Raw genomic sequence first — 24,997 nt, 5'->3', positions numbered from 1 at the left:
CAACAACAGATCCAGTTCCGGACTTTTCGCTGCAACTGGAGCTGGCCTTCTACGTACGCTTCTTCCGGCTTGTGGCGTCTTCCACGTAAAGACAAGGGCTCCCAGGTCTTATATGGACCCAATCCCTCATGGAAAAGCAGGCCAAAACAGTCTAGATCAAGGGATCCAGATCCCACAGATTCTCCGCGCAATGACTCCTTGCGGTATCCGACGGACACCCTTCTGCCTTGCCACCGCCTCCAGGGTGTTCACCAAGGTCATGGCGGCAGTCATGTTCATTCTTGGGGCATGGTTTTTCTACCATACCTAGTCGACCTATTAATCAAACGCCCATCATTTCAGGCCTGCGCAGACTGCGTAAGCATCACATTGGATACTCTTTCTCACCTGGGTTGGATGATCAACTTAGACAAATCATCGCTGGTACCAGCTCAGCAGATACCCTTCTTAGACATGATCCTAGACACTTCCCGAGGCTTGGTGATCCTTCCTCCAGAAAAAGTCATAGTGTTACAACAAGGAGCCTGGATGCTCTCCCTATCTGTCCCCTAACTCCATTCGGTTTGGGATGACAGTGCTAGGCAAGATGGTCGCGGCCATGGAGGCAGTTCCATTCGCCCAGCTACACCTCTGTCCCCTGCATCATGCGCTTCTGACAGCCTGGGACAGGAACCCATTCTCTCTGGACCGTCAGGTCCAGCTGTCTCGGCGGGTCAGACAGGCCCACAGATTGTGGACGGTGAGGTCTTCTCTGGATCAGGGAAAATCCTTTCTCCCAGTACATTAGCTGGTGGTGACCACGGACGCCAGTCTCCTTCATTGGGGAGTGGTCTACCATCATCACACGGCCCAGGGACACCGGTCCGCTCTGGAATCGCGTCTCTCGATCAATCTCTTGGAAATACGAGCAATCAAGTTGGCCCTTCAGCGGTTTCTTCATCTTCTAGCAGGTCGCCCCATCCGGATTCAGTCGGACAACGCCATGACTGTGGCGAACATCAACCGTCAAGGGGGACAACCGCAGCAAGCTTGCAATGCTCGAAGTAAGTCACATTCTCCAATGGGTCGAGAGGAATCACTCGGTCATCTCAGCAGTCAACATCCCGGGAGAAGAAAATTGGGCGTCAGATTTTCTCAGCTGTTAGGGTCTCGCCTCGAGAGAATGGTCTCTTCATCTGGAAGTTTTTCAGCAGATTTGCCATCACTGAGGGATGCCGGATGTCGATCAGATGGCCTCGAGGCTAAATGCACAGGTTCCACAGTTCATTACCCGCTCTCTCGATACGGTTGCCATCGGGGTGGACGCACTGGTTCTCCCGTGGCATCAGTTTCTCCTTCCTTATGTGTTTTCCCCGCTCCCATTACTTCCGAGGGTCATCAGAAAGATCAGAGCGGAGGGGATCCCAGTGTTTCTATTCGCGCCAGATTGGCCCCAGCGAGCATGATACGCGGAACTGGTACAACTCGTCGCCGACATTCCCTGGAGGTTGCCAGATCGTCCCGACCTGCTTTCCCAGGGCCAGATTTACCACCAGAACCCAGGGGCTCTGTCTTTAACGACTTGGCCGTTGAATCCTCGGTTCTAGCAAAAGCCGGTTTTTCCCAACAGGTGGTTTCCACCATTAGCTCTCGGAAGCCCACATAAGTGTGCATTTATCATCGCGTTTGGAAGACTGTTTTCTCATGGTGCTAGGACCGTGGATGTTCCCAACCCCCCTTTCCCTCGTGTTTTCAATCCCTTCCATTTTGGAATTTCTCCAGACTGGTCTCGAGTCTGGTCTAGCTCTTCGTTCTCTGAAATGCCAGATTTCTGCTTTATCCATCATATTCCAACGCAGTATAGCTACCAGATTGCAGGTGAAGACCTTCATTCAGGGGGTGGCCCACATGGTACCTCCATATAAAATGTCGTTGGAATCATGGGATCTTAATTTGGTCCTAGGTGTTCTTCAAGAGGCTCCTTTCGAACCGCTGCAGGATATATCGCTAACCTTGCATTCTTGAATATGGTAAATGATAGGCTCCAGGCCGGTAGCCATGTCACAGATGTAAGACAGATATAACCTCAAGTAACGCCCGGCCCTAATTAACAGCTGGTGTTGATAGAAAGGCAACAGTGACTCAAATCGCCACCCGTTACAACCAAGGTAGGCCTAAGAGCATCTCTGAACACACAGTGCGTCGAACTTTGAGGCAGATGGGCTACAGCAGCAGAAGACCACACCGGGTACCACTCCTTTCAGCTAAGAACAGGAAACTGAGGCTACAATTTGCACAAGCTCATCGAAATTGGACAGTAGAAGATTGGAAAAACGTTGCTTGGTCTGATGAGTCTCGATTTCTGCTGCGACATTCGGATGGTAGGGTCAGAATTTGGCGTAAACAACATGAAAGCATGGATCCATCCTGCCTTGTATGGAGCATCTTTGGGATGTGCAGCCGACAAATCTGCGGCAACTGTGTGATGCCATCAAGTCAATATGGACCAAAATCTCTGAGGAATGCTTCCAGCACCTTGTTGAATCTATGCCACGAAGAATTGAGGCAGTTCTGAAGGCAAAAGGGGGTCCAACCCGTTACTAGCATGGTGTACCTAATAAAGTGGCCGGTGAGTGTGTGTGTATATATATATATGTATATATATATATATATATATATATATATATATATATATATATATATATATATATATATACACAAGTGATAACAGCAAGTGAGGAAAGATACTCATCGTATATGATACTCAAACACGCCTCAACGCGTTTCACCTATTCAGATCATCAGGAGGCTCTGATATGTGGATGCTGCCACGTGTTTGACTGGGGGTTACTTGAGGTTATATCTGCCTTACATCTATGACATGGCTACCAGCCTGGAGCCTATCATTTAACATGTTCAATGAGAATATAGTTGTCCACAGAGTCTCCAAGGGTCAGCCGTCGCCGAGTGGGGGCGCCATATCCGCTGAACAGTAGGGTGCCAACCCCCACAGCCAGGCAGGACTCGTTATCAGCAGGGAACTGCATAGTGAGGCTGTTTATGTTCTCGAGCACTTTTGCACTTTTTGTCCTCCACGTCTTCCATCCTGTCACAGCTATTCATTTGATGTACATCAGTCAACATCAGCTTCTGACAATGCCTATCTCCTTCTAATTCTCCTTGTGGTGTATATATGATGGCCCAAATGAGACACTAGCTCAGGGTGCGCGTAGGAGATTCAGGGATAGCCGACGTTGAGTGGGGGCGCCAATCTCGTGTTGTGATATAGGGTGCCGCCCTCCGCTAACAGGCAGTACCCATTAGGCCACTGTGATAGGGGTGTATATAGGCAGCACGGTTGTCTGTTTTGTTGTCTGTGGCTGTTTTCATGGTTTTAAAGGTATAAATAAAAATAACAATTTATCTAGAATATCATTAGGATATAAAGTTATTTGTTTTTGTTCTCTTAATTTTTTCTGACCTTAGTTAAATCAATTTTCCTTAGTTTTTTGGAATTCAAATGACACTGGAATGGAATGGTTGTCAGACAAGTAGAGAAGCTGATTTTTATAAAACTGTGCGGTGGTCTCTTAACTTTTGCCAGAGCTGTATGTAGGGGGAAAATACTGTTTGGGCACACGGCAGAGCTCGGAAGGGAAGGCGAGGCATTTGAGTTTTGAAATACAAAATTGGCTGGAATCGATAGCGGGCACTGTCACATTTAGAGAGCCCCTGATGTGCGTAAACAGTAAAAACCCCTCACAAATGACCCCATTTTGAAAACTAAACCCCTCAAGGAATGTATCTAAATGTTAGTGAGCACCTTGAACCCTCAGGGGCTTCAAATATTATAATGTAGAGCCTTAAAAAATGGATGCCAAAATGTATTGTGCAATTTTTCCAGAGTACACCAATGCCCTATATTTGTTGGAAAATTACTGCTTGGTCACACGGCAGGGCTGGAAAGGCAATGAGCGCTATTTTGGCTGGAATACGTTGCGGATGCTATGTCACACTTGAAGAGTCCTTGACACGCCAAAAAAAGCAGAAACCCCCACAAGTGATCACATTTTGTAAATTACACCTCTCAAGGGATCTTGGGGAGCGGTGGGTATTTCTTTATCAATTTATTGGTGGACACAGGTAACCATGGGTGTGTGCTGCTGTCGCTAGGAGGCTGACAATAGGCAAAACAATAATTAGCTCCGTCTCAGCAGTATACACCCACCGACAGGCACAAAGCTTATCGGTTTAAGCTTAGTGTCTGTAGGAGGTAGACCTGGATCTGGTCCCATATCTGTCTTTTCCTTTTCAGGTCACATGTTGTTTTTATTAATCTTTTTCCTTTGTCTTTCAGGTTTCCTTCTTCAGTTTAACTGGGTGTAATTTCTCATCCTGTTTTCCCGCACTCGTGCGACCGAGAGAGCAGTGTGGTGTCACCCACATCAGCCACTCTCGGACCCGCAGGCCAGGACCTAATTACCTGTCACTTCATGGTGGTTCAGGGTAATTCCTGGTGGGTGGTCCTAGGACTTTTTCTCACTCCAGCCCTCTCCTCAGAACAGGCCGGGAGGAAGACTGTGGTCACTTGTCTGTGACCTTCCCCCCTTTTTAAGGGTTGACACGGTCTTCTGCAGCACCCAGGAAGGAGGATGCTTTATTCCAGTAACAACCTGTTCTTCGGGAGATCCTGACGTCATCCTTGGGAGCAAGAAGGATTTGGGACTCTCTTTAAGGTGTGTCCTGTGCTCCTTCCCAGAGTATCGGTGCCGGTGCACCGCCATGTTTTGGTCCTGTTACAGCTGGCACGGATGCGTCGTGGGCTATATCCAGGCCCCTCTGTTAATTTAGTCCCCGGCTTTGGGCCTTCTCCTGGCACCACTTAGCCATGCCTCTTACCAGCTCCCTGGCCAATCAGAGTGCACCTCTCAGCGAGCACACCTTTTGTCCAATGATGGAGTCCTTCTCTCCTTCCCTTCCTGATGCCCGAGCTATGCCCCACTCCAATGTACGTCACTGTTGGCGCACAATCCTTCATGCACTTTTGACATCCAGTCACAGCGCTTCTTCCCTTAGGCCAGACCTCTCCCTCGATGGGATGGCCAATCAACGGGCCAGTCCCCATTTCACAAGGCATCTCAGGCCTGTTGGAGCTGCCGGCTTATCTCCAGGGGCGTCCTATCCAATGCCCCTCCCCCTTCCAGTTCTAAGGCACACAGCACATTATCCGCATCCAACATCTGCCCTGGGGACACTGTGCCTGCTGCAGGATCTGGGGGACATAGCAGCCTAAGCAGCTACAGCAACGACTCTATCGGGTAGGCCCAGTCAAGACTGGTTGTTCCCCCTTCCTTCAGGGACTTGGCCCTTCTCAGCAGTATCCCTAAACCCTTACTTGTGCCCAATCTCAGGGAGGCCCATTCCCGTCTCACTCCTATTATAGTCCACTACGCCTTTGTCCTCTGCAAAAGTGGCCCTCAGGTCAGTTCTCGACTTTCTGCCAGACTTGCAGCCCTTCCACTATGTCTGCATCACTCCAGTTCCTCTTCCAGCTCTGCGGGTTAATCTACATCCTCCAGGATGCCCTCTATGTCCCACACCTCCTCTTCCGAGGGGCTCCGGGGTCCAATCAGTAATACCAGTCAGATTCTGATCCAAACAAGAACTCCAAACTACAGGATATGGTTGACAGCCTCATTCTGGCCATTAATCAGATCTTTTCATATTAAAGAGGTTGAGATTTTCCCCAGGATCAATCCGTCTCCTTTAAGAAAGTAAAATGTCCTTCTCTGTTGTTTTCTAATCACGAGGAGTTTGATGCAATCTTTAAAAAGCAATGGGAACATCCATAAAAGCGTTTCCCTGGTAGGAAACAACTGGCTATTTTGTGCCCCTTTAATCTGGATCTCATCACCAAATGGTCAGTTGCCAGCCATTGATCTGGTGGTCTCCCTTCTGTCCTCCAAGACAGTTCCATCTCTTCCAGCCGGAACCTCCCTTAAGGAATCTACTGACAGGCAGATAGAATCCCTGGCTAAGTCAGCCTTTGAAGTTGCTGGCGCATCTCTATATCCCGTTTTCGCTTCCACCTGGGTAGCCAAGACTGTCTTCGTCTGGGCTAAACTTCTCCGACGGGATTTTAATGTACTCCTATCCTGACAAGCTAGCTGACCTTGTGGATCAGATTGCTCTCGCAGGGAAATATCTACTGACCGCCTCCCTGGGCAACGCCAGTTGTTCAGCTCGGGTCATGAGTGTAATATCATTGCCATACTGAGGATTCTTTGGCTGAAGACTTGGAACACAGACCCTCTCTCCAAAAAGTCCCTTACCAACCTTCATTTCCACGGTTCTAGACTCTTTGGGTCCAAGCTGGACCAGATCATTTTAGTCGCCACTGGTGGTAAGAGCACTTCCCTTCCTCAGCCTAAGCCAAAACGCCCCTTTACCAGGAGAAGTTCTTTTCAGTTTTGTTCCTTTCACCCCTTTTCACCTCCCGGGGCCTCCTTCAGCGGGACCGCTCTCCTGCTCAGCGGGAGAGGAAGAAGCTGGTATTCAAGCCAACCCCTCACTGGCATTCAAGGAGCCATTCCTCCAAACCGTCAGGATCCCGCTCCAACAGGTTTTCTTCTGCATGAAGGGCCACTCCCGCCTTGATTTCTCCCAGGGTGGCGGGGAGGCTACTTCTCTTCCGAGGACGCATGGTGGTCCACAATGCCTGGGTCAGAGAGATTGTGACCTTAGGTTACAAGATCAAATTTTCCAGTCCTGCCCTCCACTGCTCACAGCTCAAGTCCCAGGTTTCTTTCAAGCCATCTCCTCCCTCTTTCGGACAGGGTTAATCGTACCTGTTCCCTTTCACAAAAGCTTTTCAGAGTTTTACTCTGACCTCTTTGTGGTCCTGAAAAAGGATGTCATCTAGTTCACATACAGTCAGGCGGCGCCACAGCTGCGGCATATATAAATCACCAGGGAAGGATGGGCCGCAGGTCTGTCATGAGAGGTGTTAAGGATCCTTTTTTGGGCAGAACGCCACGTAGCAGCTATATCAACAGTTCACATTCCGGGGGTGGATAATTGGGCCTCCGACTTTCTGAGCCGACGAGTGCTCCCTCAACACTACCATCTTAAATCAGATTTGTCAGAGATGGGGCACTCCAGACGTTGACCTAATGGCCTCTCGAATGAACCGCAAGGTGCATCATTTCGTAGCCAGGTCCCGCGATCCTCTAATAATCCTGGTAGCTCCAGATTAGTCCAGAAGGGCCTGGTACGTGGAGTTAAGGCCCCGTCTCACTAAGCGATTTACCAACGATCACGACCAGCGATATGACCTGGCCGTGATCGTTGGTAAGTCGCTGTGTGGTCGCTGGGGAGCTGTCACACAGACAGCTCTCTCCAGCGACCAACGATCAGGGGAACGACTTCGGCATCGTTGAAACTGTCTTCAACGATGCCGAAGTCCCCCTGCAGCACCCGGGTAACCAGGGTAAACATCGGGTTACTAAGCGCAGGGCCGCGCTTAGTAACCCGATGTTTACCCTGGTTACCAAAAAAAACAAACACTACATACTCGCCTTTCGGTGTCCAGGTCCCTTGCCGTCTGCTTCCTGCTCTGACTGAGCCGCCGTACAGTGAGAGCAGAGCGCAGCGGTGACGTCACTGCTGTGCTCTCACTTCTCACTGTACGGCCGGCAGTCAGTGAGAGCAGGAAGCAGACGGCAAGGGACCTGGACACCGAAAGGCGAGTATGTACTGTTTGTTTTTTTTTACATTTACGCTGGTAACCAGGGTGTAAACATCGGGTTACTAAGCGCGGCCCTGCGCTTAGTAACCCGATGTTTACCCTGGTTACCAGTGAAGACATCGCTGGATCGGTGTCACACACACCGATTCAGCAATGTCAGCGGGGCCTCAACGACCAAAAAAAGGTCCAGGCCATTCCGACACGACCAGCGATCTCGCAGCAGGGGCCTGATCGCTGGTACGTGTCACACATAGCGAGATCGCTATGGAGGTCGCTGTTGCGTCACAAAACTTGTGACTCAGCAGCGATCTCGCTAGCGATCTCGCTATGTGAGACGGGGCCTTTAGTAAATCTGCTCGCGGACATTCCCTTTAGGCTTCCAGACCATTCAGACTTACTCTCACAAGGGCCCCTCTTCCAACAGAATTCTCGGTCTCTGAATTTAATGGCATGGCTATTGAGGCTAGCATTCTGAGGGAAGCTGGTTTCGCCCCTCAGGTCATTCAGAGAACGATAAGTGCGAGAAAACCTGCGTCCTCCCACATTTAGCATAGGTATTGGAAGGCTTTCTTTTGTTGGAGCGAAGACAACAATTCTGCTCCTATGTCATTTTCCCTTTCATCTGTACTAGCTTTTCCACAGTCAGGCCTTGACTCCGGTATTGCCCTCAGCTCCCTTAAGGGGCAGGTCTCCACACTTTTAGTTCTTTTTTAGCAAAATTTAACATCTCACCCCCCAGGGCAGGACCTCACTTCAGCAAATCGCTTGTCTAGCACCCCTGTATCGTCCTCCAGGAGAGCCGTGTGATCTTAAAGGGAATCTGTCACCCTTTTTTTCGATTTGAGATAAAAATATGGTTCAATTGTGCATGAGCTCTGCATTACAGCAGTACCTTTGATATCCCCCGATTCCCCACCTTTGCTGAGAAATTTTGTAATCTCTCCCTGGTCCTATGTAAATTACCATGGTCCGATGGGCGGGGCCTATTCGCCTTTTTCTCCCCACCTCCTGCCTTGCTCTACGCATTAATTTTTCTTCTTTCCTGTGTTGGCGTTGTTTTCCTGCGCCTGCACATTGAAGTGGCCTCTAACACGTGCGCAGTATGTTTTGCCCAACAGTGGGCAAAGCATACAACTCATTATTGCGCATGCGCAATAATGATTTCATGCTTTGCCCACAGTTAGTCAAAGCATACTGCGCAGGCGCTAGAGGCCAATTCAGTGCGTACGCACAGAAACTGTACGGGATCTGTGCTATTCACAGATCTCGTTACGTCCAGCACGCCGAGGAGTGAGGGGAGAGACGGCAAATAGGCCCCGCCCATCGAACCGGTCTGGGGTAATTTACATAGGACAACAGAGGGATTACAAAGGTATTTTCTCAGCAAAGGTGGGGGATATGAAAGGTACTGTCTGTCACCCGAAAAAAAGGGGTGACAGACTCCCTTTATTCTTGTCCTTGGCGTTCTTCAGGAATCTCCTTTCATAACCATTCAGGACATTCCACTTTCCCTCCTTTCATGTAAGGTTGCCTTTTTGGTAGCCATCACATCACAGCGCTCTCTTGCTGCGCCCCCGTTCCTCATTCTACAGCAATACAGTGGTGCTCAGGCCTGTTCCCTCCTTCCTGCCTAAGTGGTTTCTTCCTTCCACATTAATGAGGAGATTGTCCTACCATATCTCTGTCCTTCTCCAGTCTATCTTCTGGAAACGTCTCTCAACAAGCTGAACTTGGTCACAGCCTTTCACTTCTACCTCTCAAGAACCACTTCCTTTTGACAGTCGGACACCTTGTTTGTCATCCCTGAGTGTCATCGTAGAGGTCTTGCAGCTTACAAATCCACCATCGCCCGCTGGATTCGCTCAGCAATACTGGAGGCATATCGTGTTAAGGACAAACATCCTCTTATGGGGGTAAGGGCTCCCTCCTGCCAGGCGGTTCAGGACTCCTGGGTCGTTCGACACCAGGCCTCTGCTTCTCAGATTTGCAAAGCCGCGACCTTGTTATCTTTGCACACTTTTGTGAGGTGCTACAGGGTTCATGCCCATGCCTCGGCCTGTTACTGGCTTGGGCAGAAAGATGCTGCAGGTGGCGGTCGCCCGCTGTCCGTCTTAACTTGTCCTACTTATTCTTTTTCCCTGTTTAGGACATCCCATGGTTACCTGTGTCCCCCAATGAAGCGATAAAGAAAGAAGGATTTTTGGTACTCACCGTAAAATCTTTCCTGGAGCCTTCATTGGGGGACACAGCACCCTCCCTGGTTTGGGCCCAAGTGCCTTTTCTTGGGCTTGTTGATAGTTGTGTTATAGTTGCTTCTCCTACCGCTTTTGTACTAATTGACAAACTAGTCGGTGGGTGTCTACTGCTGAGGAGGAAATAATTATTTTTTTGCCTAGTGTCGGCATCCTAGCGACAATAGCACACACCCATGGTTACCTGTGTCCCACAATGAAGGCTTCAAGAAAGGGATTTTACGGCAAGTACCACAAATCCTTCTTTTTAACCGTCAGGTGAAAAAAACTTGTATAACATTGGGCTGAGTAAATTAAATATTAGTATTTTTTTCCACTAAAATGTTGCTTTGAACCCAAGTTAGCAATTTTCAAAAGGGGTAATAGGAGAAAACGAACAGTACAATTTATCATGTACAGTAGTAATTTCTTGAGTACAGCTATAACCCCATAAGTGGTCTAAAACTACATTTGAGCCACAAGTGCAAAGCTCAGAAGAAGCACCATATTACAGTGCTGCACTGGTTTGAGTGAAAATTGCAAACTACCATTGTAGTAACCTGTATGTTGCAGTGATCAGTACGTTATGTCCAGCTCATGCTTCTGGAGACAAACACCCGTAAACTAGGCGGGCTCTCATCGCTACAGAAATGCCAATCATGTGGACACTAAATGTGGTTTAGGCACCCTGTGGGGCTCAGAAGTCTTTGGGTGCGCAGAATTATTTTTGGGGGAGAGGAACTATAGCGTTTTTACTAAGCCCTTGTACTACCAGTAACGTGCAAGCCCCCTATATTTCCGTTAACAGGTGACGGAGCTGAGCGGGGACTTGCTTTTTTTTTTTTGCATTGAGTTGAAGCTTTTATTGGTAACATTTTATAACGTTTGGGATCACATTTATATGGCGCTCTATGCTAAGCACTTACATTGGAGTTTGCATCTAAATCTCCGTGACGTGACGTGATGTGATTCAGGTGAAACCCCAAGGGAGCCTTTCTCCATAATGAGGCAGGAGAATTACTTTGGTCTCCATCTGGCCTCTGTTCAAAGTTGTCCTTCTTTTCAGAAGTGCACAAAACCGTGGCCGACCGTGTTTTTATGCATGCCTAAAAAGACCGATACTGCCAGACCACAGGTCAGACAGAGTTCACAGTACAGTGTACAGTGTCTTCATCTGCCTCATTATAGGGAATCTTCCTCCGGGGGTTCTGTCTGAATCACGTATTTTCAAAGATTTACATGAAAATCACGGTGTAAGTGCTCGGCACAGAGCGGAGGATAAATGTGAGCCAAGCCTTACTACGATCTTTGGGAGGCTGAATGAACAAATCAGTATCCAGTAAAGAATTGGTTATATTTATTTTTTTACACCGATGAGACAAATTTATTCTTCAGGTCGGTGTGATCACAGCAACACAATATTTTTTTTATTACTCAAACTGTACTCATTTAGGGACAAAAATCATTTTTTTCAATTGCATTTCATTACAAATGTTGCACAGTTTGCTTCCTATAGCCGCTGTATTACACTGTCTATTGCTGGCTGCAAAATGTGTTACCGGGGTCGGCCACATTATCTTTATTTTATATTGGGGACATGATTTTGTGGCACTTACTATTATATCGGACAGCACGGTGACCCAGTGGTTACCAGCCTCGCAGCGCTAGGGTCCTGGGTTCAAATCCCACCAAGGACCACATCTACAAGGAGTTTGTATGTTCTCTCTGTGTATGCATGGGTTTCCGCTGGGTTCTCCGGTTTCCTCCCACATTCCAAAGACATACTGATAGGGAATTTAGATTGTGTATGGGAACAGTGATAATAATGTATGTAAAGCGCTGTGGAATTAATGGCGCTATATAAGTGAGTAAAATAAATTCGGTATGATGGTTCTCCTGGTGTTGTTAGTGCAGCTATCCTCAGACTGCACAGCTCTTTAATCCATACAGTGGATGCTGAAGGAGGAACATGTGACCTGACCTGTCCATCAGCCTCCTGCAATAGAAAACCTCACATCAGAAATCTGTTTTTCTATTGAAGGAAAGTGAACAATAGGTCTGGTCACATGTTCCGCCATCATCAGTCATTTATTGAACTGTTGCATGTATTTAAGTAAGAAAAAAAAGAAATTGTCCCCAAATGTGGACAACCCTTTTAAAGGGTGAAGATGGTAGATTGAATAGTATAATAGGTCTTTTTTAATGTTTTCTAACTCTTAAAGTGCTGCTAACCATGCACTTTATTCTCTAGATTTTAAAAAGCAGCAGCAGATGGCGCAGCTTACGAAGGAGAAAGACAAGTTAGTGGAATCTATTAAAACTTATAGATGCCTATTTGATGCAACAAAACAGCTGATCAAAGAAATGACAAGTAAGTTTTAAAATCTGTTTCGTGCACATTTTGCATATACAGATTAAATTTAAAATCATTCTTGCTAGATACAACCAGTGGCTTTCTGCATAATGTATAAGGTACACATCCATTGCAGTACCACACTATACCGTATGTGTGTGGACATAGATGATAACACATGTTAAAACTGCAAAAGTGTCTTATCTAGGCAACAGTTTTTCTAAGTAATGAGAATGAAAACCTGCAAAGATTATGTGCTAGAGAAAGGGGTACACAACCATTGGCACTCCTATATTTGGGACATTTCTCTGTTCAGTGATACAGAGAAGGAGAGATGTTTGTGAGTGGATAAGGCACTTTAATTGCAATTTGAGAGATGGGAAATGCATGGTTGGCGTGTGACCACTGTTACTAGTCTTCTCTTAAGGGTCAAATAGCAGGGGACCCCATTTCCCAGATTAATGAAAGTCATGGAAATAGGACTCCTTTCCTATCAGACATTTATGGCAAATATTGTCAGATCAGAATACCCCTTTATGTTTTAATGTAGAACTAGCGTGATTAAATTTAGCATAGTCACCCTCAGGCCAAACATTGTATATTCCTGTACAAGAAAAATGTGATATACAGGTACAATATGCTTGGAGTATGAGATGGCAAGATGGACAAGGCATTGTCCTCACTACAAAAAACAAATATTTACGGTAAGTTAGAGGCAATGTGATTTAAAATGTTGTCTTTTTACATTCTTGTTTATAAGGTCAGTCAGAAGAAGCCAAGGCCAAAGAAACGCTCTTGCAAAATGAATTAAAGAAAAAGAGAATTGATTTGCCTCAGAAAAAACAGGTAATATATGAGCATCTTTGAAGAGAATAAAGCAAATATGAACAGGTGCAAACTTCTGTGACTGCATAATATACAAGCCAAAGAATACAGCAGCAATCTGAAAGCACTGAGATGAATGCAAACATAGAATATGTGAAATTTATACTGCACTAGCTGAAGATCCCGGCGTTGCCCAGGCATAGTAACTAACTGTTAGTTATAGCACCTCACTTCTCTCATTTTCCCATCACGCCTCTCATTTTCCCCCTCACGTCTCTCATTTTCCCCCACACCTCTCATTTTCTCCCCTCACTTCTCTCATTTCCCCCCCTAACACCTGTGATTTTGACCTCACACCTGTCTTTTTCCAATCACTCCACTATTTTCCCCTCCTCTCCTTTTGCACTCACACCTCTTCATTTTCACCTCACACCTCTTATTTTCCCCTCAGTATATACCTGTATGTCATCTGCTCCTGTATATAGTATATACCTGTATGTCATCTCCTCCTGTATATAGTATATATCTGTAAGTCATCTCCTCCTGTATATAGTATATACCTGTATGTCACCTCCTGTATATAGTATATACCTGTGTGTCATCTCCCCTGTATATAGTATATACCTGTATGTCATCCCCCTGTATATAGTATATACCTGTATGTCACCTCCTGTATATAGTATATACCTGTATGTCATCTATCCTGTATATAGGATATATTTGTATGTCATCTCCTGTATATACCTGTACATCATCTCCCCTGTATATAGTATATACCTGTATGTCGTCTCCTGTATATAGTATATACCTGTATGTCATCTCCTGTATATAGTATATACCTGTATGTCATCTTCCCTGTATATAGTATATACCTGTATGTCATCTCTAGTATATACCTGTATGTCATCTCCTGTATAGTAAATACCTATAAGTCATCTCCCCTGTATATAGTATATACCTGTATGTCATCTCCCCTGTATATAGTATATACCTGTATGTCATCTCCTCCTGTACATAATATATAGCTGTATGTCATCTCCCCTGTATAAAGTATATACCTGTATGTCATCTCCTGTATATAGTATATACCTGTATGTCATCTGTCCTGTATATAGCATATACCTGTATGTCATCTCCTGTATATAGTATATACCTGTATGTCATCTCCTGTATATAGTACCGTATTTTTCGGACTATAAGACGCACCGGACTATAAGGCTCACCCAGGTTTTAGAGGAGGAAAATAGGGAAAAAAATATTTGAAGTAGAAAAGTGGTAAAATATTTAATAACATAGATAACATAATATTATATGTGGTGTTATTATATATAATAGTATGTTGTTATGTTGGAAGCTGCGGGACCAGTGTGGTGTCTGTGAAGTACTATATGAAGATGCTGGAGGGTGAATATAGGAATGGGGGCACAGGGCTTATATTGAAAGCACCACTCCAGCACTGCAAAATAACACTGGAGTGCTGCTTTAAAATCCCATGGGAGAACTATAACTCCCAGCATGTCCTGCAGATCCTATGACATGCTGGGAGTTATAGTTCACCAAAGGAGTGGCAGAGTGCTTTATTGTGGTTTGTAAAGCCTACCCTCTTAATTGTGGCAGCCAGCCAGCCACTGGGGTGAGGTAAAAGCATCCCATGGCTGCACACACAGAGCCATCCCTCTTGTTGCCTTTCCACAGCACAGGTTATAAGAGGAAGCCTGCATATTCTAGTGGGGAGTCTGAAGGACCTGTGATGATGTCAAGAAGAGGGAGGGTTCTTAGCTGCCATGTGATGCTCCAGCCCGCCCACTTCTGACATCACACAGGTCCTCCTTGTGCACAGCACTCAGCGTCCAGCCCAGGCAGGTATGCAGCGATCTCCTCTCCCCAGGCCCCTGCTGCTGCTGCCTCCTCCTCCCCCGTACACACAGATCTCCCCAACTGCTGCAGGAATCCAGCGCTGAGGAAACCATGTGTGTCACTGCTTAAGTGGAGTATTCATTTACTGCTCCCTTTTCTTGTGTTTTTTCATACTTAATTACAAGCCCATGGTGAACCTTCCTCTCTTTTGATATATTGTGCGGTGCCCTCCATTTATCTATACATTCCATTTGCTGCTCCCTGCTCACCTCTCAGCTGATAGGTGGGTGGGGAAGCAGCTAATGAATATTCACTGCACTTAATCATCGGGACCACATGGTTTCCCCAGCACTGATTCCAGGCAGCGGGGACATTTTTCTGCCTCCTGAAGTGGGATAACAGTGCAATCCCACTCCCTGCTGCCCCCCTCCCCACATGCTACATCCCTACCATAAGACGCACCCACACTTTCCTCCCAAATTTGGAGGAAAAAAAGTGTGCCTTATGGTCGGAAAAATACGGTATATTCCTGTATGTCACCTCCTGTATATAGTATATACCTGTATGTCATCTATCCTGTATATAGCATATACTTGTATGTCATCTCCTGTATATACCTGTACGTCATCTCCCCTGTATATAGTATATATCTGTATGTCATCTCCTGTGTATAGTATATACCTGTATGTCATCTCCTGTATATAGTATATACCTGTATGTCATCTTCCCTGTATATAGTATATACCTGTATGTCATCTTCCCTGTATATAGTATATACCTGTATGTAATCTCCCCTGTATATAGTATATACCTGTATGTCATCTCCTGTATATAGTATATACCTGTAAGTCATCTCCCTGTATATAGTATATACCTGTATGTCATCTCCTCTGTATATAGTATATATCTGTATGTCATCTCCCCTGTATATAGTATGTACCTGTATGTCATCTCCTCCTATATATAATATATAGCTGTATGTCATCTCCTCCTGTAATATAGTATATACGTGTATGTCATCTCCCCTGTATATAGTATATACCTGTATGTCATCTCATCCTGTATGTAGTATATACGTGTATATCATCTCCCCTGTATATAGTATATACCTGTATGCCATCTCCACCTGGCTGTCAATTTGCCTCCCACACTTTTCCTTTCACTTTTTCCCTATTATGTAGATAGGGGCAAAATTGTTTGGTGAATTGGAACGCGCGGGGTTAAAATTTTGCCTCACGACATAGCCTATGACGCTCTCGGGGTCCAGACGTGTGACTGTGCAAAATTTTGTGGATGTAGCTGCGACGGTGCAGATGCCAATCCCAGACATACACACACACACACACACACACACACATTCAGCTTCATATATTAGATTACTGATATATAGAATATACTTATAAAATGAAGGTACTTCTCTCATAAATTAGCCAGTTCATGTGATCCTATTAGTCGCGACAATGGCGTACCTTTCTTTGATGGGACCCAAATATTTATGTAACATGCGTTTCCCAGGCTAAAATTCAAATTTCAAGGGTATATAAGATACAACACTAATGAACAGCCTTAGGCTAGTTTCACATTTGCGTTTAAAAACGCAGCGCTTAAAACGCAAACGCAGCTGTTGAAAAAACGCGTGCAAACGCTGCATTTTTTAGACGCATGCGTTGTTCTCATGCGGTAAAAAAAGCGGCGTTTAAACACGCGTTTACATGCGTTCCTGCGTTTACGTTTTTAAAACGCATGCTGAGAAGTGTGTGACAGCTGCCAATCATCAAAATCAACTAGAAAACCCAATATAAATAGAAAAAGCTATATTTACTTCAGCGCGATATATCACAAAAGCCGGTAATTCAATTGCCGCTTTTCATTTCTCCTGCCTAAACCCGACATGAATATGACACATGGTTTACATACAGTAAACCATGTCACATCCCCCTTTTTTTTGCATATTCCACACTACTAATGTTAGTAGTGTGTATGTGCAAAATTTTGGCGCTGTAGCTATTAAATTTAAGGGTTAAATCGCGGAAAAAATTGGCGTGGGCTCCCGCGCAATTTTCTCCGCCAGAGTGGTAAAGCCAGTGACTGAGGGCAGATATTATTAGCTTGGAGAGAGGGTCCATGGTTATTGCCCCCCCCCCCCCCCCCCCCCCCTGGCTAAAAACATCTGCCTTCAGCCACCCCAGAAAAGGCACATCTGGAAGATGCGCCTATTCTGGCACTTGGCCACTCTCTTCCCACTCCCGTCTAGCGGTGGGATATGGGGTAATGAAGGGTTAATGTCACCTTGCTATTGTAAGGTGACATTAAGCCAGATTAATAATGGAGAGGCGTCAATTATGACACCTATCCATTATTAATCCAATTGTGTGAAATGGTTAAAAAAAACACACACACAATATTGCAAAGTATTTTAATGAAATAAACACACAGGTTGATGTAATATTTTATTGCTCTCTCAATCCACCTGAAGACCTTCGTTCTGTAACAAATTAAAAATAATAAACCAACAATATACATACCTTCCGTAGATCTGTAACTTCCCACGATGTAAATCCATCTGAAGGGGTTAAAATATTTTACAGGCAGGAGCTCTGCTATAATGCAGCCTGTCTCGTGCCTGTAAAACCCCGGGGAAAGAAGATAATGTAGGTCAATAACCTTTAGTTACCTTCAGTCGCGGTGATGTGCCCTCTGCTGGATGTCCTCATGAACTGGAGCCTGGGAACTTTTTCTCACGCTCGACATCATATGAGGACATCCAGCAGAGGGCGCATCACCGCAACTGAAGGTAACTAAAGGTTACTGACCTACATTATCTTCTTTCCCCGGGGTTTTACAGGCACGAGCACAGCTGCATTATAGCAGAGCTATTGTTACAGAACGAAGGTCTTCAGGTGGATTGAGAGAGCAATAAAATATTACAACCTTTGTGTTAATTTCATTAAAATACTTTGCAATATTGTGTGTGTGTTTTTTTTAACCATTTCATACAATTGGATTAATAATGGATAGGTGTCATAATTGACGCCTCTCCATTATTAATCTGGCTTAATGTCACCTTACAATAGCAAGGTGACATTAACCCTTCATTACCCCATATCCCACCACTACACGGGAGTGGGAAGAGAGTGGCCAACTGCCAGAATAGGCGCATCTTCCAGATGTGCCTTTTCTGGGGTGGCTGGGGGCAGATGTTTGTAGCCAGGGGGGGCCAATAACCATGGACCCTCTCTAGGCTATTAATATGTGCCCTCTGTCACTGGCTTTACCACTCTGGCGGAGAAAATTGCGCGGGAGCCCACGCCAATTTTTTCCGTGATTTAACCCTTAAATTTAATAGCTACAGCGCCGAAATTTTGCACATACACACTACTAACATTAGTAGTGTGGAATATGCAAAAAAAAGAGGGATATGACATGGTTTACTGTATGTAAACCATGTCTCATATCATGTCGGGTTTAGGCAGGAGAAATGAAAAGCCGGAAATTGAATTACCGGCTTTAGGGTTAGGGGTAGGGTTAGGGTTTGGATCCCTTTATCACCTTGATGGTGAGGGGTGGCTTATCAGTGTGTATCCTTGTTTTTTTCTATTGAAACGCATGCGTTTTAAACGCAACCAAACGCATGTGCTTAAAAACGCATGCGTTTACATAGACAGCAATACGTTTTTTTGCGGCAAAAAAATGCCTCTAGAAATTACTACATGTTGCATTTCTGCAACCAAACGCAAGCATAGAAAAGACGCATGCGGCAAAACGCATACAAAAAAAGCATGCGTTTTTAATGTTAAATATAGAAAAAAAACACATGCGTTTTTTTGCGCTAAAACGCAGCGGCAAAAATGCAAATGTGAAACCAGCCTTAGGTGGAGGACTCTTCCCATTAGCCCAAGGACGGCTGCAGATGGATGAAAATCTGATAAAATTTAGGAAAATAAATTTGTCTGCCTTTTCTGGATGATACTCATGTGTCCGTGTTTTGTCTGTGTTATGTCCGTGTGCTGTCTGTTTTCATACAACTGCATAAAAAAATGTAAATGATAAAATATAGTTTCCTAGGTTTATTATAGTAATATATCTGTAAAAATTAGATGGCACTTTGATGGTTTGTGTAGGAACTGATTTTTTTCACACACTCGTAGCCATAGACTTGAATTAATTTACGCACCCATGAGACTCTGATGAAAGTAGTGCATGATGTTTTTTTGGTTTTTTTATCACAGTCAGACCGAGAAAAAAATCACTCATCTGAACAGCACTATTGAATCACGTGGGTCAGTGGGTACTGTCCATGTGCTATCCGATTTATACGCTCATCTGTATGCATAAGCTCTAAGGCTGTTCTTAATTAGTAAGGAAAATCAAGTGGATGTATTCTGGTCTGGTATCCAAATTGTTAAACCCAACAAAAAACAGACCTAACAATTTGCTTTTATTCTGTACCTCTAAAAAAGCTTTTATCAATAAAACACATGCATATTAGTGAGTGGATGAGACATGGGTGCTAGATCTTCAAAAACCATGTCAAAAAATAATAATTTGTGAAAAGAGTCTACGGGAACAGATAGCTGATACACAGTTTCCATACCTGGCAGCGGGGTTTGGCACCCTAGGGGGAAAAACACTGTGGCGCCCCCCTCAACGTAGGCTAACCCTGTCTAACCCTAAGAGGAAATCCCTCACCAAGCCATCACCAACACCCAAAACATGCTTGTGCTTTACAGTAATGAAAATGACTGTAGATGTATTATGTAGGAAACAATACTGTACATAAATTGTATTATGCTCACTATTTCGGAGCAAAATGGATGGGATACAAATAGTATCTATATTGATTGGCTGTAGTATCTTAATAGATGTCTTTATAGATACGATAACTTTCTAGTAGATAAAAAAACACCTCCAATCATATATTGTTCCAATCCACCGAAAATCTGTAATTCCAGAGCCTTGAAGAGAATACAAATAACAACCAGCTCGGGTATTAGACCATAGATATTTTTAGGCTAATATATGTGTAACATCCAATGCTTGGCTAGGGACACATCATCCCTCAATATCTGCATAGCCCTCGTATGTGTGTCGCTTTCAGTGAGCATACCAGACAGGTTCAGTAGCAGACATTAGGAGTTATAATGAACCCCTTATAAATAACCATAAATGTGGTGTCACTTAGCTTAGAACGACACTGCATCCAGCCCGACGCGTTTCCCCACTTTTAATGGAATAAGGGGTTCATCAGGGAATTCAAGAGTGAGGGGGGCTCCAGTTAGCTCCCAATCTCTCTCACCGCAAGTACAGGTTTCTGCCAGTGTATGCCAGCCACGATTCCACCCACTAGTTAAATGCCGCTGTTGATCTCTGACGGCGGCATTTAACTTGCGCTTACAGGAATGGTGTCACTAATCCCACCCATCGGTGACCCCGTCACATGACCGCGGGTCACTGATGGGTCGGCATGACAACCAGAGGTCTGCAGCAGACTATTGCTATCATTGCCAGATTGCAATGAGCGCCACCCAATTTTCGTGCTCATAGCAAGTGAGCATTTCTGCTACACACAAGCCTTCTGTAGCATAGACGATCAAAGTACTGCAGCTTATCTGTTCTCATCCTTTTTGGCTGTTTTGGTTACTTTTGCATATTGTCATTGCTCTAACCCATAGAGGTACTGTACACTAATATGAGGTTGTGTCTACAACCAACAGAAGTTGCTCAGATAGTGCAGCTCATCCAGGATCGCACATCAGTGTGAACTGTAGCAAGAAGGGTAGCTGTGTCTGTCAGCACAGTGTCTGTCCAGAGCATGGAGCAGGTACTAGAAGGCAGGCCAGTACACCAGGAGACGTGGAGGGGGCCGTAGGAGGGCATCAACCCGGCAGCAGGTCTGCTTCCTCCTCTATTTAAGGAGGAACAGGACAAGCAGTGCCAGGGCCCTGCAAAATGACCTCCGACAGGCCGCTAACATCCATATGTCTGCAACTGTCAGAAACAGACTCAATTAGGGTGGTATGAGGGCCCGACATCCACAAATGGTTGTTGTGCTTACAGTTCAACACCGTGCAAGGCAATTCACAGAATCAACATTGGCGCCCTGTGCTCTTCACGGATGAGACCTGGTTCACACTGACCACATGTGACAGAGTCTGGAGATGCCATGGAGAACGTTCTGCTGCCTGCAACATCGTCCAACATGACCGATTTGGCAGTGGGTCAGTAATGCTAATCCATGTGCTACCCAGTGGTGCCCTAACTGCCATTCTCAGACCCATTGTGAGACCATATGCTGATGCACTGGACCCTCAATTCCATCTGATGCATGACAATGCTACAGTAGGCCTCATGTGGCTGAAGTGTGTCAGCAGTTCCTGCAAGATGAAGGCATTGATGCTATGTACTGGTCTGCCCGTTTTCCAGACCTGAATGCAATCGAGCACATCTGGGACATCATGTCTTGTTCCATCCACCAATGCCACATTGTACCACTGTCCAGGAGTTGTCTGATAATTTAATGCAGGTCTTGGAGGAGAATCCTCAGGAGAACATCCGCCGCCTCAATAGTACATGTTCAGGTGTTGTAGGTTAGGTCTTACAGGCACATGGAGGCTCCATGCTACTGTGCATCATTTCCTTGTCTTGAGGCATTTCCATTGAAGTTGGGTCAGCCTGTAATTTGATTTTCCACTTTGATTTTGAGCATCATTCCAAATCCAGACCTCCATGGGATGTTAATTTTGATTTACATTTGTCATCTTTGTTTTATTGTTTTCAACACATTCCACTGCGTATTGAATAAAGAATTGCAACTGTAATGTTTCAGTCAGTGATATCTAGGATGTGGTATTTTAGTTATCCCTTTATTTTTTTTAGCAGTAATGAAATGTACTGTAAATTTCACATATTCGATGTCTGCATACATGTCAGCGCTTACAGAGTGCTCCTCTGTTCTTTGTATATTAGGTAAAACATATAGACTGTGTCACATCAGTATTCATATAGGTTTGTTTCTGTAAATACATAACTGCATTTTTTAATTGTTTCTTTTTCCTTTATTTTTGCAGGTAGAGCATGTAACCAACCTCATAAACAAGAAGATGGGTCAGTCGAAGACCTTGTTTAATCAACCTAGACGGAAATGCTCCTTGCCTCTCTTTCCAAAGGGCAGGAAGGATGTTTTAGGAAAGGTAAAGACATTCGGCATGAATTTGCCTTCTTTGTGCCTTTGTAATGAAAGAGTATGAATGGTGAAATGGCCTTACATGCATCTCCATTTAAAGTCTATGGCACTTACCTGGAAATTTAATAGATATTTGTGTCTAGAGTTGATGACACAACCTTAGATTGGGGTGCTCCAGATCGATTCTAAAGGAACCATACCTAACACCCTTCCTGTTGGTCAGCGTTTCTCCTTCTATCATTAATGCTGAGCCATTTTAGATGTTGATTGGGGGAGAGCTGATTATTGACAAGGCTCCCTCTAGCAGTGCCTCTGTACATCCATGTTAGACTGAGGCAAGCAACGGCATCGCTGAATTTTGTTCTCGCTGATGCTGGAGACACACTCCTGATTTATTAAGAGGCAAAAGTCAATGATCTTCGGTCCGAAATCTGGCATGACAGATTGATATTTCCCCATACAATAAATTGTCCGGTACTCCTATACACATTACACTGTTAACCGAACTCATTGATATCAGCCAGGGCCGGACTGGCCATCGGGGAGTTCTGGCAAATGCCAGAAGGGCCAGTGGCAGTCGTGGGCCGCTCGCCAGCGCCGACTCCCCCCACTCACCCTCCCGACTCACCCCCCCCCTCCGCTGCCGACGACTCACCCCCCCCGCCAGCGCCGCCGCATTCAACTATACCCAGTTGAATGCAATGATGGAGGAGAGAGCGTCTGCTGACGCTCCCTCTCCCATCATTCCCCGCTCTGCCTGGCGCTGACACTTTGGGTGCTCGACGACGTCATATCATCGCGCACCTGCTGTGTGACCGGGCAGACTGCAGCTGCTGTGACCGGAGCCAGGAGCAGCGCGGGCACGAGGAGAGGTGAGGAGAGTGTTGTTTGTTTTTTTTTTAAATATATCACAGAGTGATAACTGGATTGTGGGGCTATTGGGGGGCTGCATTACATTCTACGGGGGCTGTGCTGTATTACATTCTATGGGGGCTGGCTGTATTACATTCTATGGGGGCTCTGCTGCATTACATTCTGTGGGGGCCGTGCTGCATTACATTCTATGGGGGATGGCTGCATTACATTCCATGGGGGCTTTGCTGTATTACATTCTATGGGGGCTGGCTGTATTACATTCTGTGGGGGCTGTGCTGCATTACATTCTGTGGGGGCTGTGCTGAATTACATTCTATGGGGGCTGGCTGTATTACATTCTATGCGTGGCTGGCTGCATTACATTTTATGTGAGCTGGCTGCATTACATTCTATGGGGGCTGTGTTGTATTACATTCTATGGGGGCTGTGCTGCATTACATTCTATGGGGGCTGTGCTGTATTACATTCTATGGGGGCTGGCTGCATTACATTCTATGGGGGCTGGCTGCATTACATTCTATGGGTGGCTGGCTGCATTACTTTCTATGGGAGCTGTGCTGTATTACATTCTACGGGGGCTGGCTGCATTCCATTCTATGGGGGATGGCTGCATTCCATTCTATGGGGGCTGGCTGCATTACATTCTATGGGTGGCTGGCTACATTACATTCTATGGGGGGCTGGCTGCATTACATTCTATGGGGGCTGGCTGCATTACATTCTATGGGGGAGGGCTGTATTATATTCTATGGGGGGCTGCATTATGCTCTATGAGAGGGATACCATATATTTAATATATGCAGGGGCTGCATTATACTATATGAGGGGGCTGCATTATATTCTCTGGGGGATTACATTATACTCAGGGGGCTACAATATATTCTGTGGGGTGGCTGCATTATATTCTGGGGTGGCATCATTATACTATATGTGGGCTGCATTATACTGTATTGAGGACTATGGGGAATACATTATACTATATGAAGAACTATGGGGTGCATTATACTATGGGAAGTGAATTGTACTACATGGATGACAATGGCGGGGCATTATACGGAGCACTATAAGGAATGTATTATACTATTTGGAGGACTGAGGAGTGTATTATACTATATGGAGGAATTGCAGTGTATTTTAATATATGGAGGTCTATGAGGAGTGTGTTATACTATATGGAGGACTATGTGGAGTGTATAATACTATATGGAGGACTGAGGAGTGGATTATACTATATGGAGGACTGAGGTGCACATTATAATATATGTTTAATATATGAAGGATTATGGGGTGTATTATACTAAACAAGCAAAATGCTGCCTATTCATCGAGTGATTGGATTGTTTATGTGGGAACAGAAATCCTTGTTCTCAGCAGCACATCGCCGGTGTAAACTGTAGTTGTGCTGCTGATAACATGATACTGTGTGGGGACAGATTGATCTAATTGTGATTGTTCTGTTCCCTTCATTCTTTCTCAGTTGGTGTAAAGAGGCTGGGAAACAAGCGAACGACTTCACTATTGTCGATCACACTCGTTTAGTGGCCTGAGATCAATGCATGTAAATACAGAAATGCTTCGCAGGGAGACCAGGCAAGGATGATGACAGTTGTAGTTAGCAATTAACTGGGACGATATCCTGAGACATAAAAGTACACAAAGAAAATGTGAGACGTTTATTAGCATCCTGGATAGGACCTGTGCACAGTATATACCGTATGGGAATAAACATACTAGAAATAGGAGGAAACCAATATGGCTAAATAGAGCTGTAAGGGGCGCAATAAGGGACAAAAAGAAAGCATTTAGAGAATTAAAGGAAGTAGGTAGTGAGGAGGCATTAAATAAATACAAAAACTTAAATAAATTCTGTAAAAAGCAAATCAAGACAGCAAAGATTGAGACAGAGAGACTCATTGCCAGAGAGAGCAAAAATAATCCCAAAATAT

General features: G+C 45.1%; 1 protein-coding gene across 1 annotated transcript in view; it reads left to right on the top strand.

The window, feature by feature from the left end:
- The window catches only part of SMCHD1 (structural maintenance of chromosomes flexible hinge domain containing 1), a 584,899-nt gene that overhangs the window by 483,727 nt on the left and 76,175 nt on the right, over positions 1-24,997 (top strand). Inside the window, exons 39-41 of the mRNA XM_077270310.1 lie at positions 12,209-12,328; positions 13,071-13,156; positions 22,060-22,182. Coding sequence (XP_077126425.1) covers positions 12,209-12,328; positions 13,071-13,156; positions 22,060-22,182 — 329 coding nt within the window. The remainder of the gene's footprint in view (positions 1-12,208; positions 12,329-13,070; positions 13,157-22,059; positions 22,183-24,997) is intronic.

This window comes from Ranitomeya variabilis, chromosome 6 (assembly GCF_051348905.1).
Source record: "Ranitomeya variabilis isolate aRanVar5 chromosome 6, aRanVar5.hap1, whole genome shotgun sequence".
Lineage (NCBI taxonomy): Eukaryota > Metazoa > Chordata > Amphibia > Anura > Dendrobatidae > Ranitomeya > Ranitomeya variabilis.
Note: the sequence above shows the minus strand (reverse complement) of the source record. Positions and strands in the feature narration are given on the sequence as shown.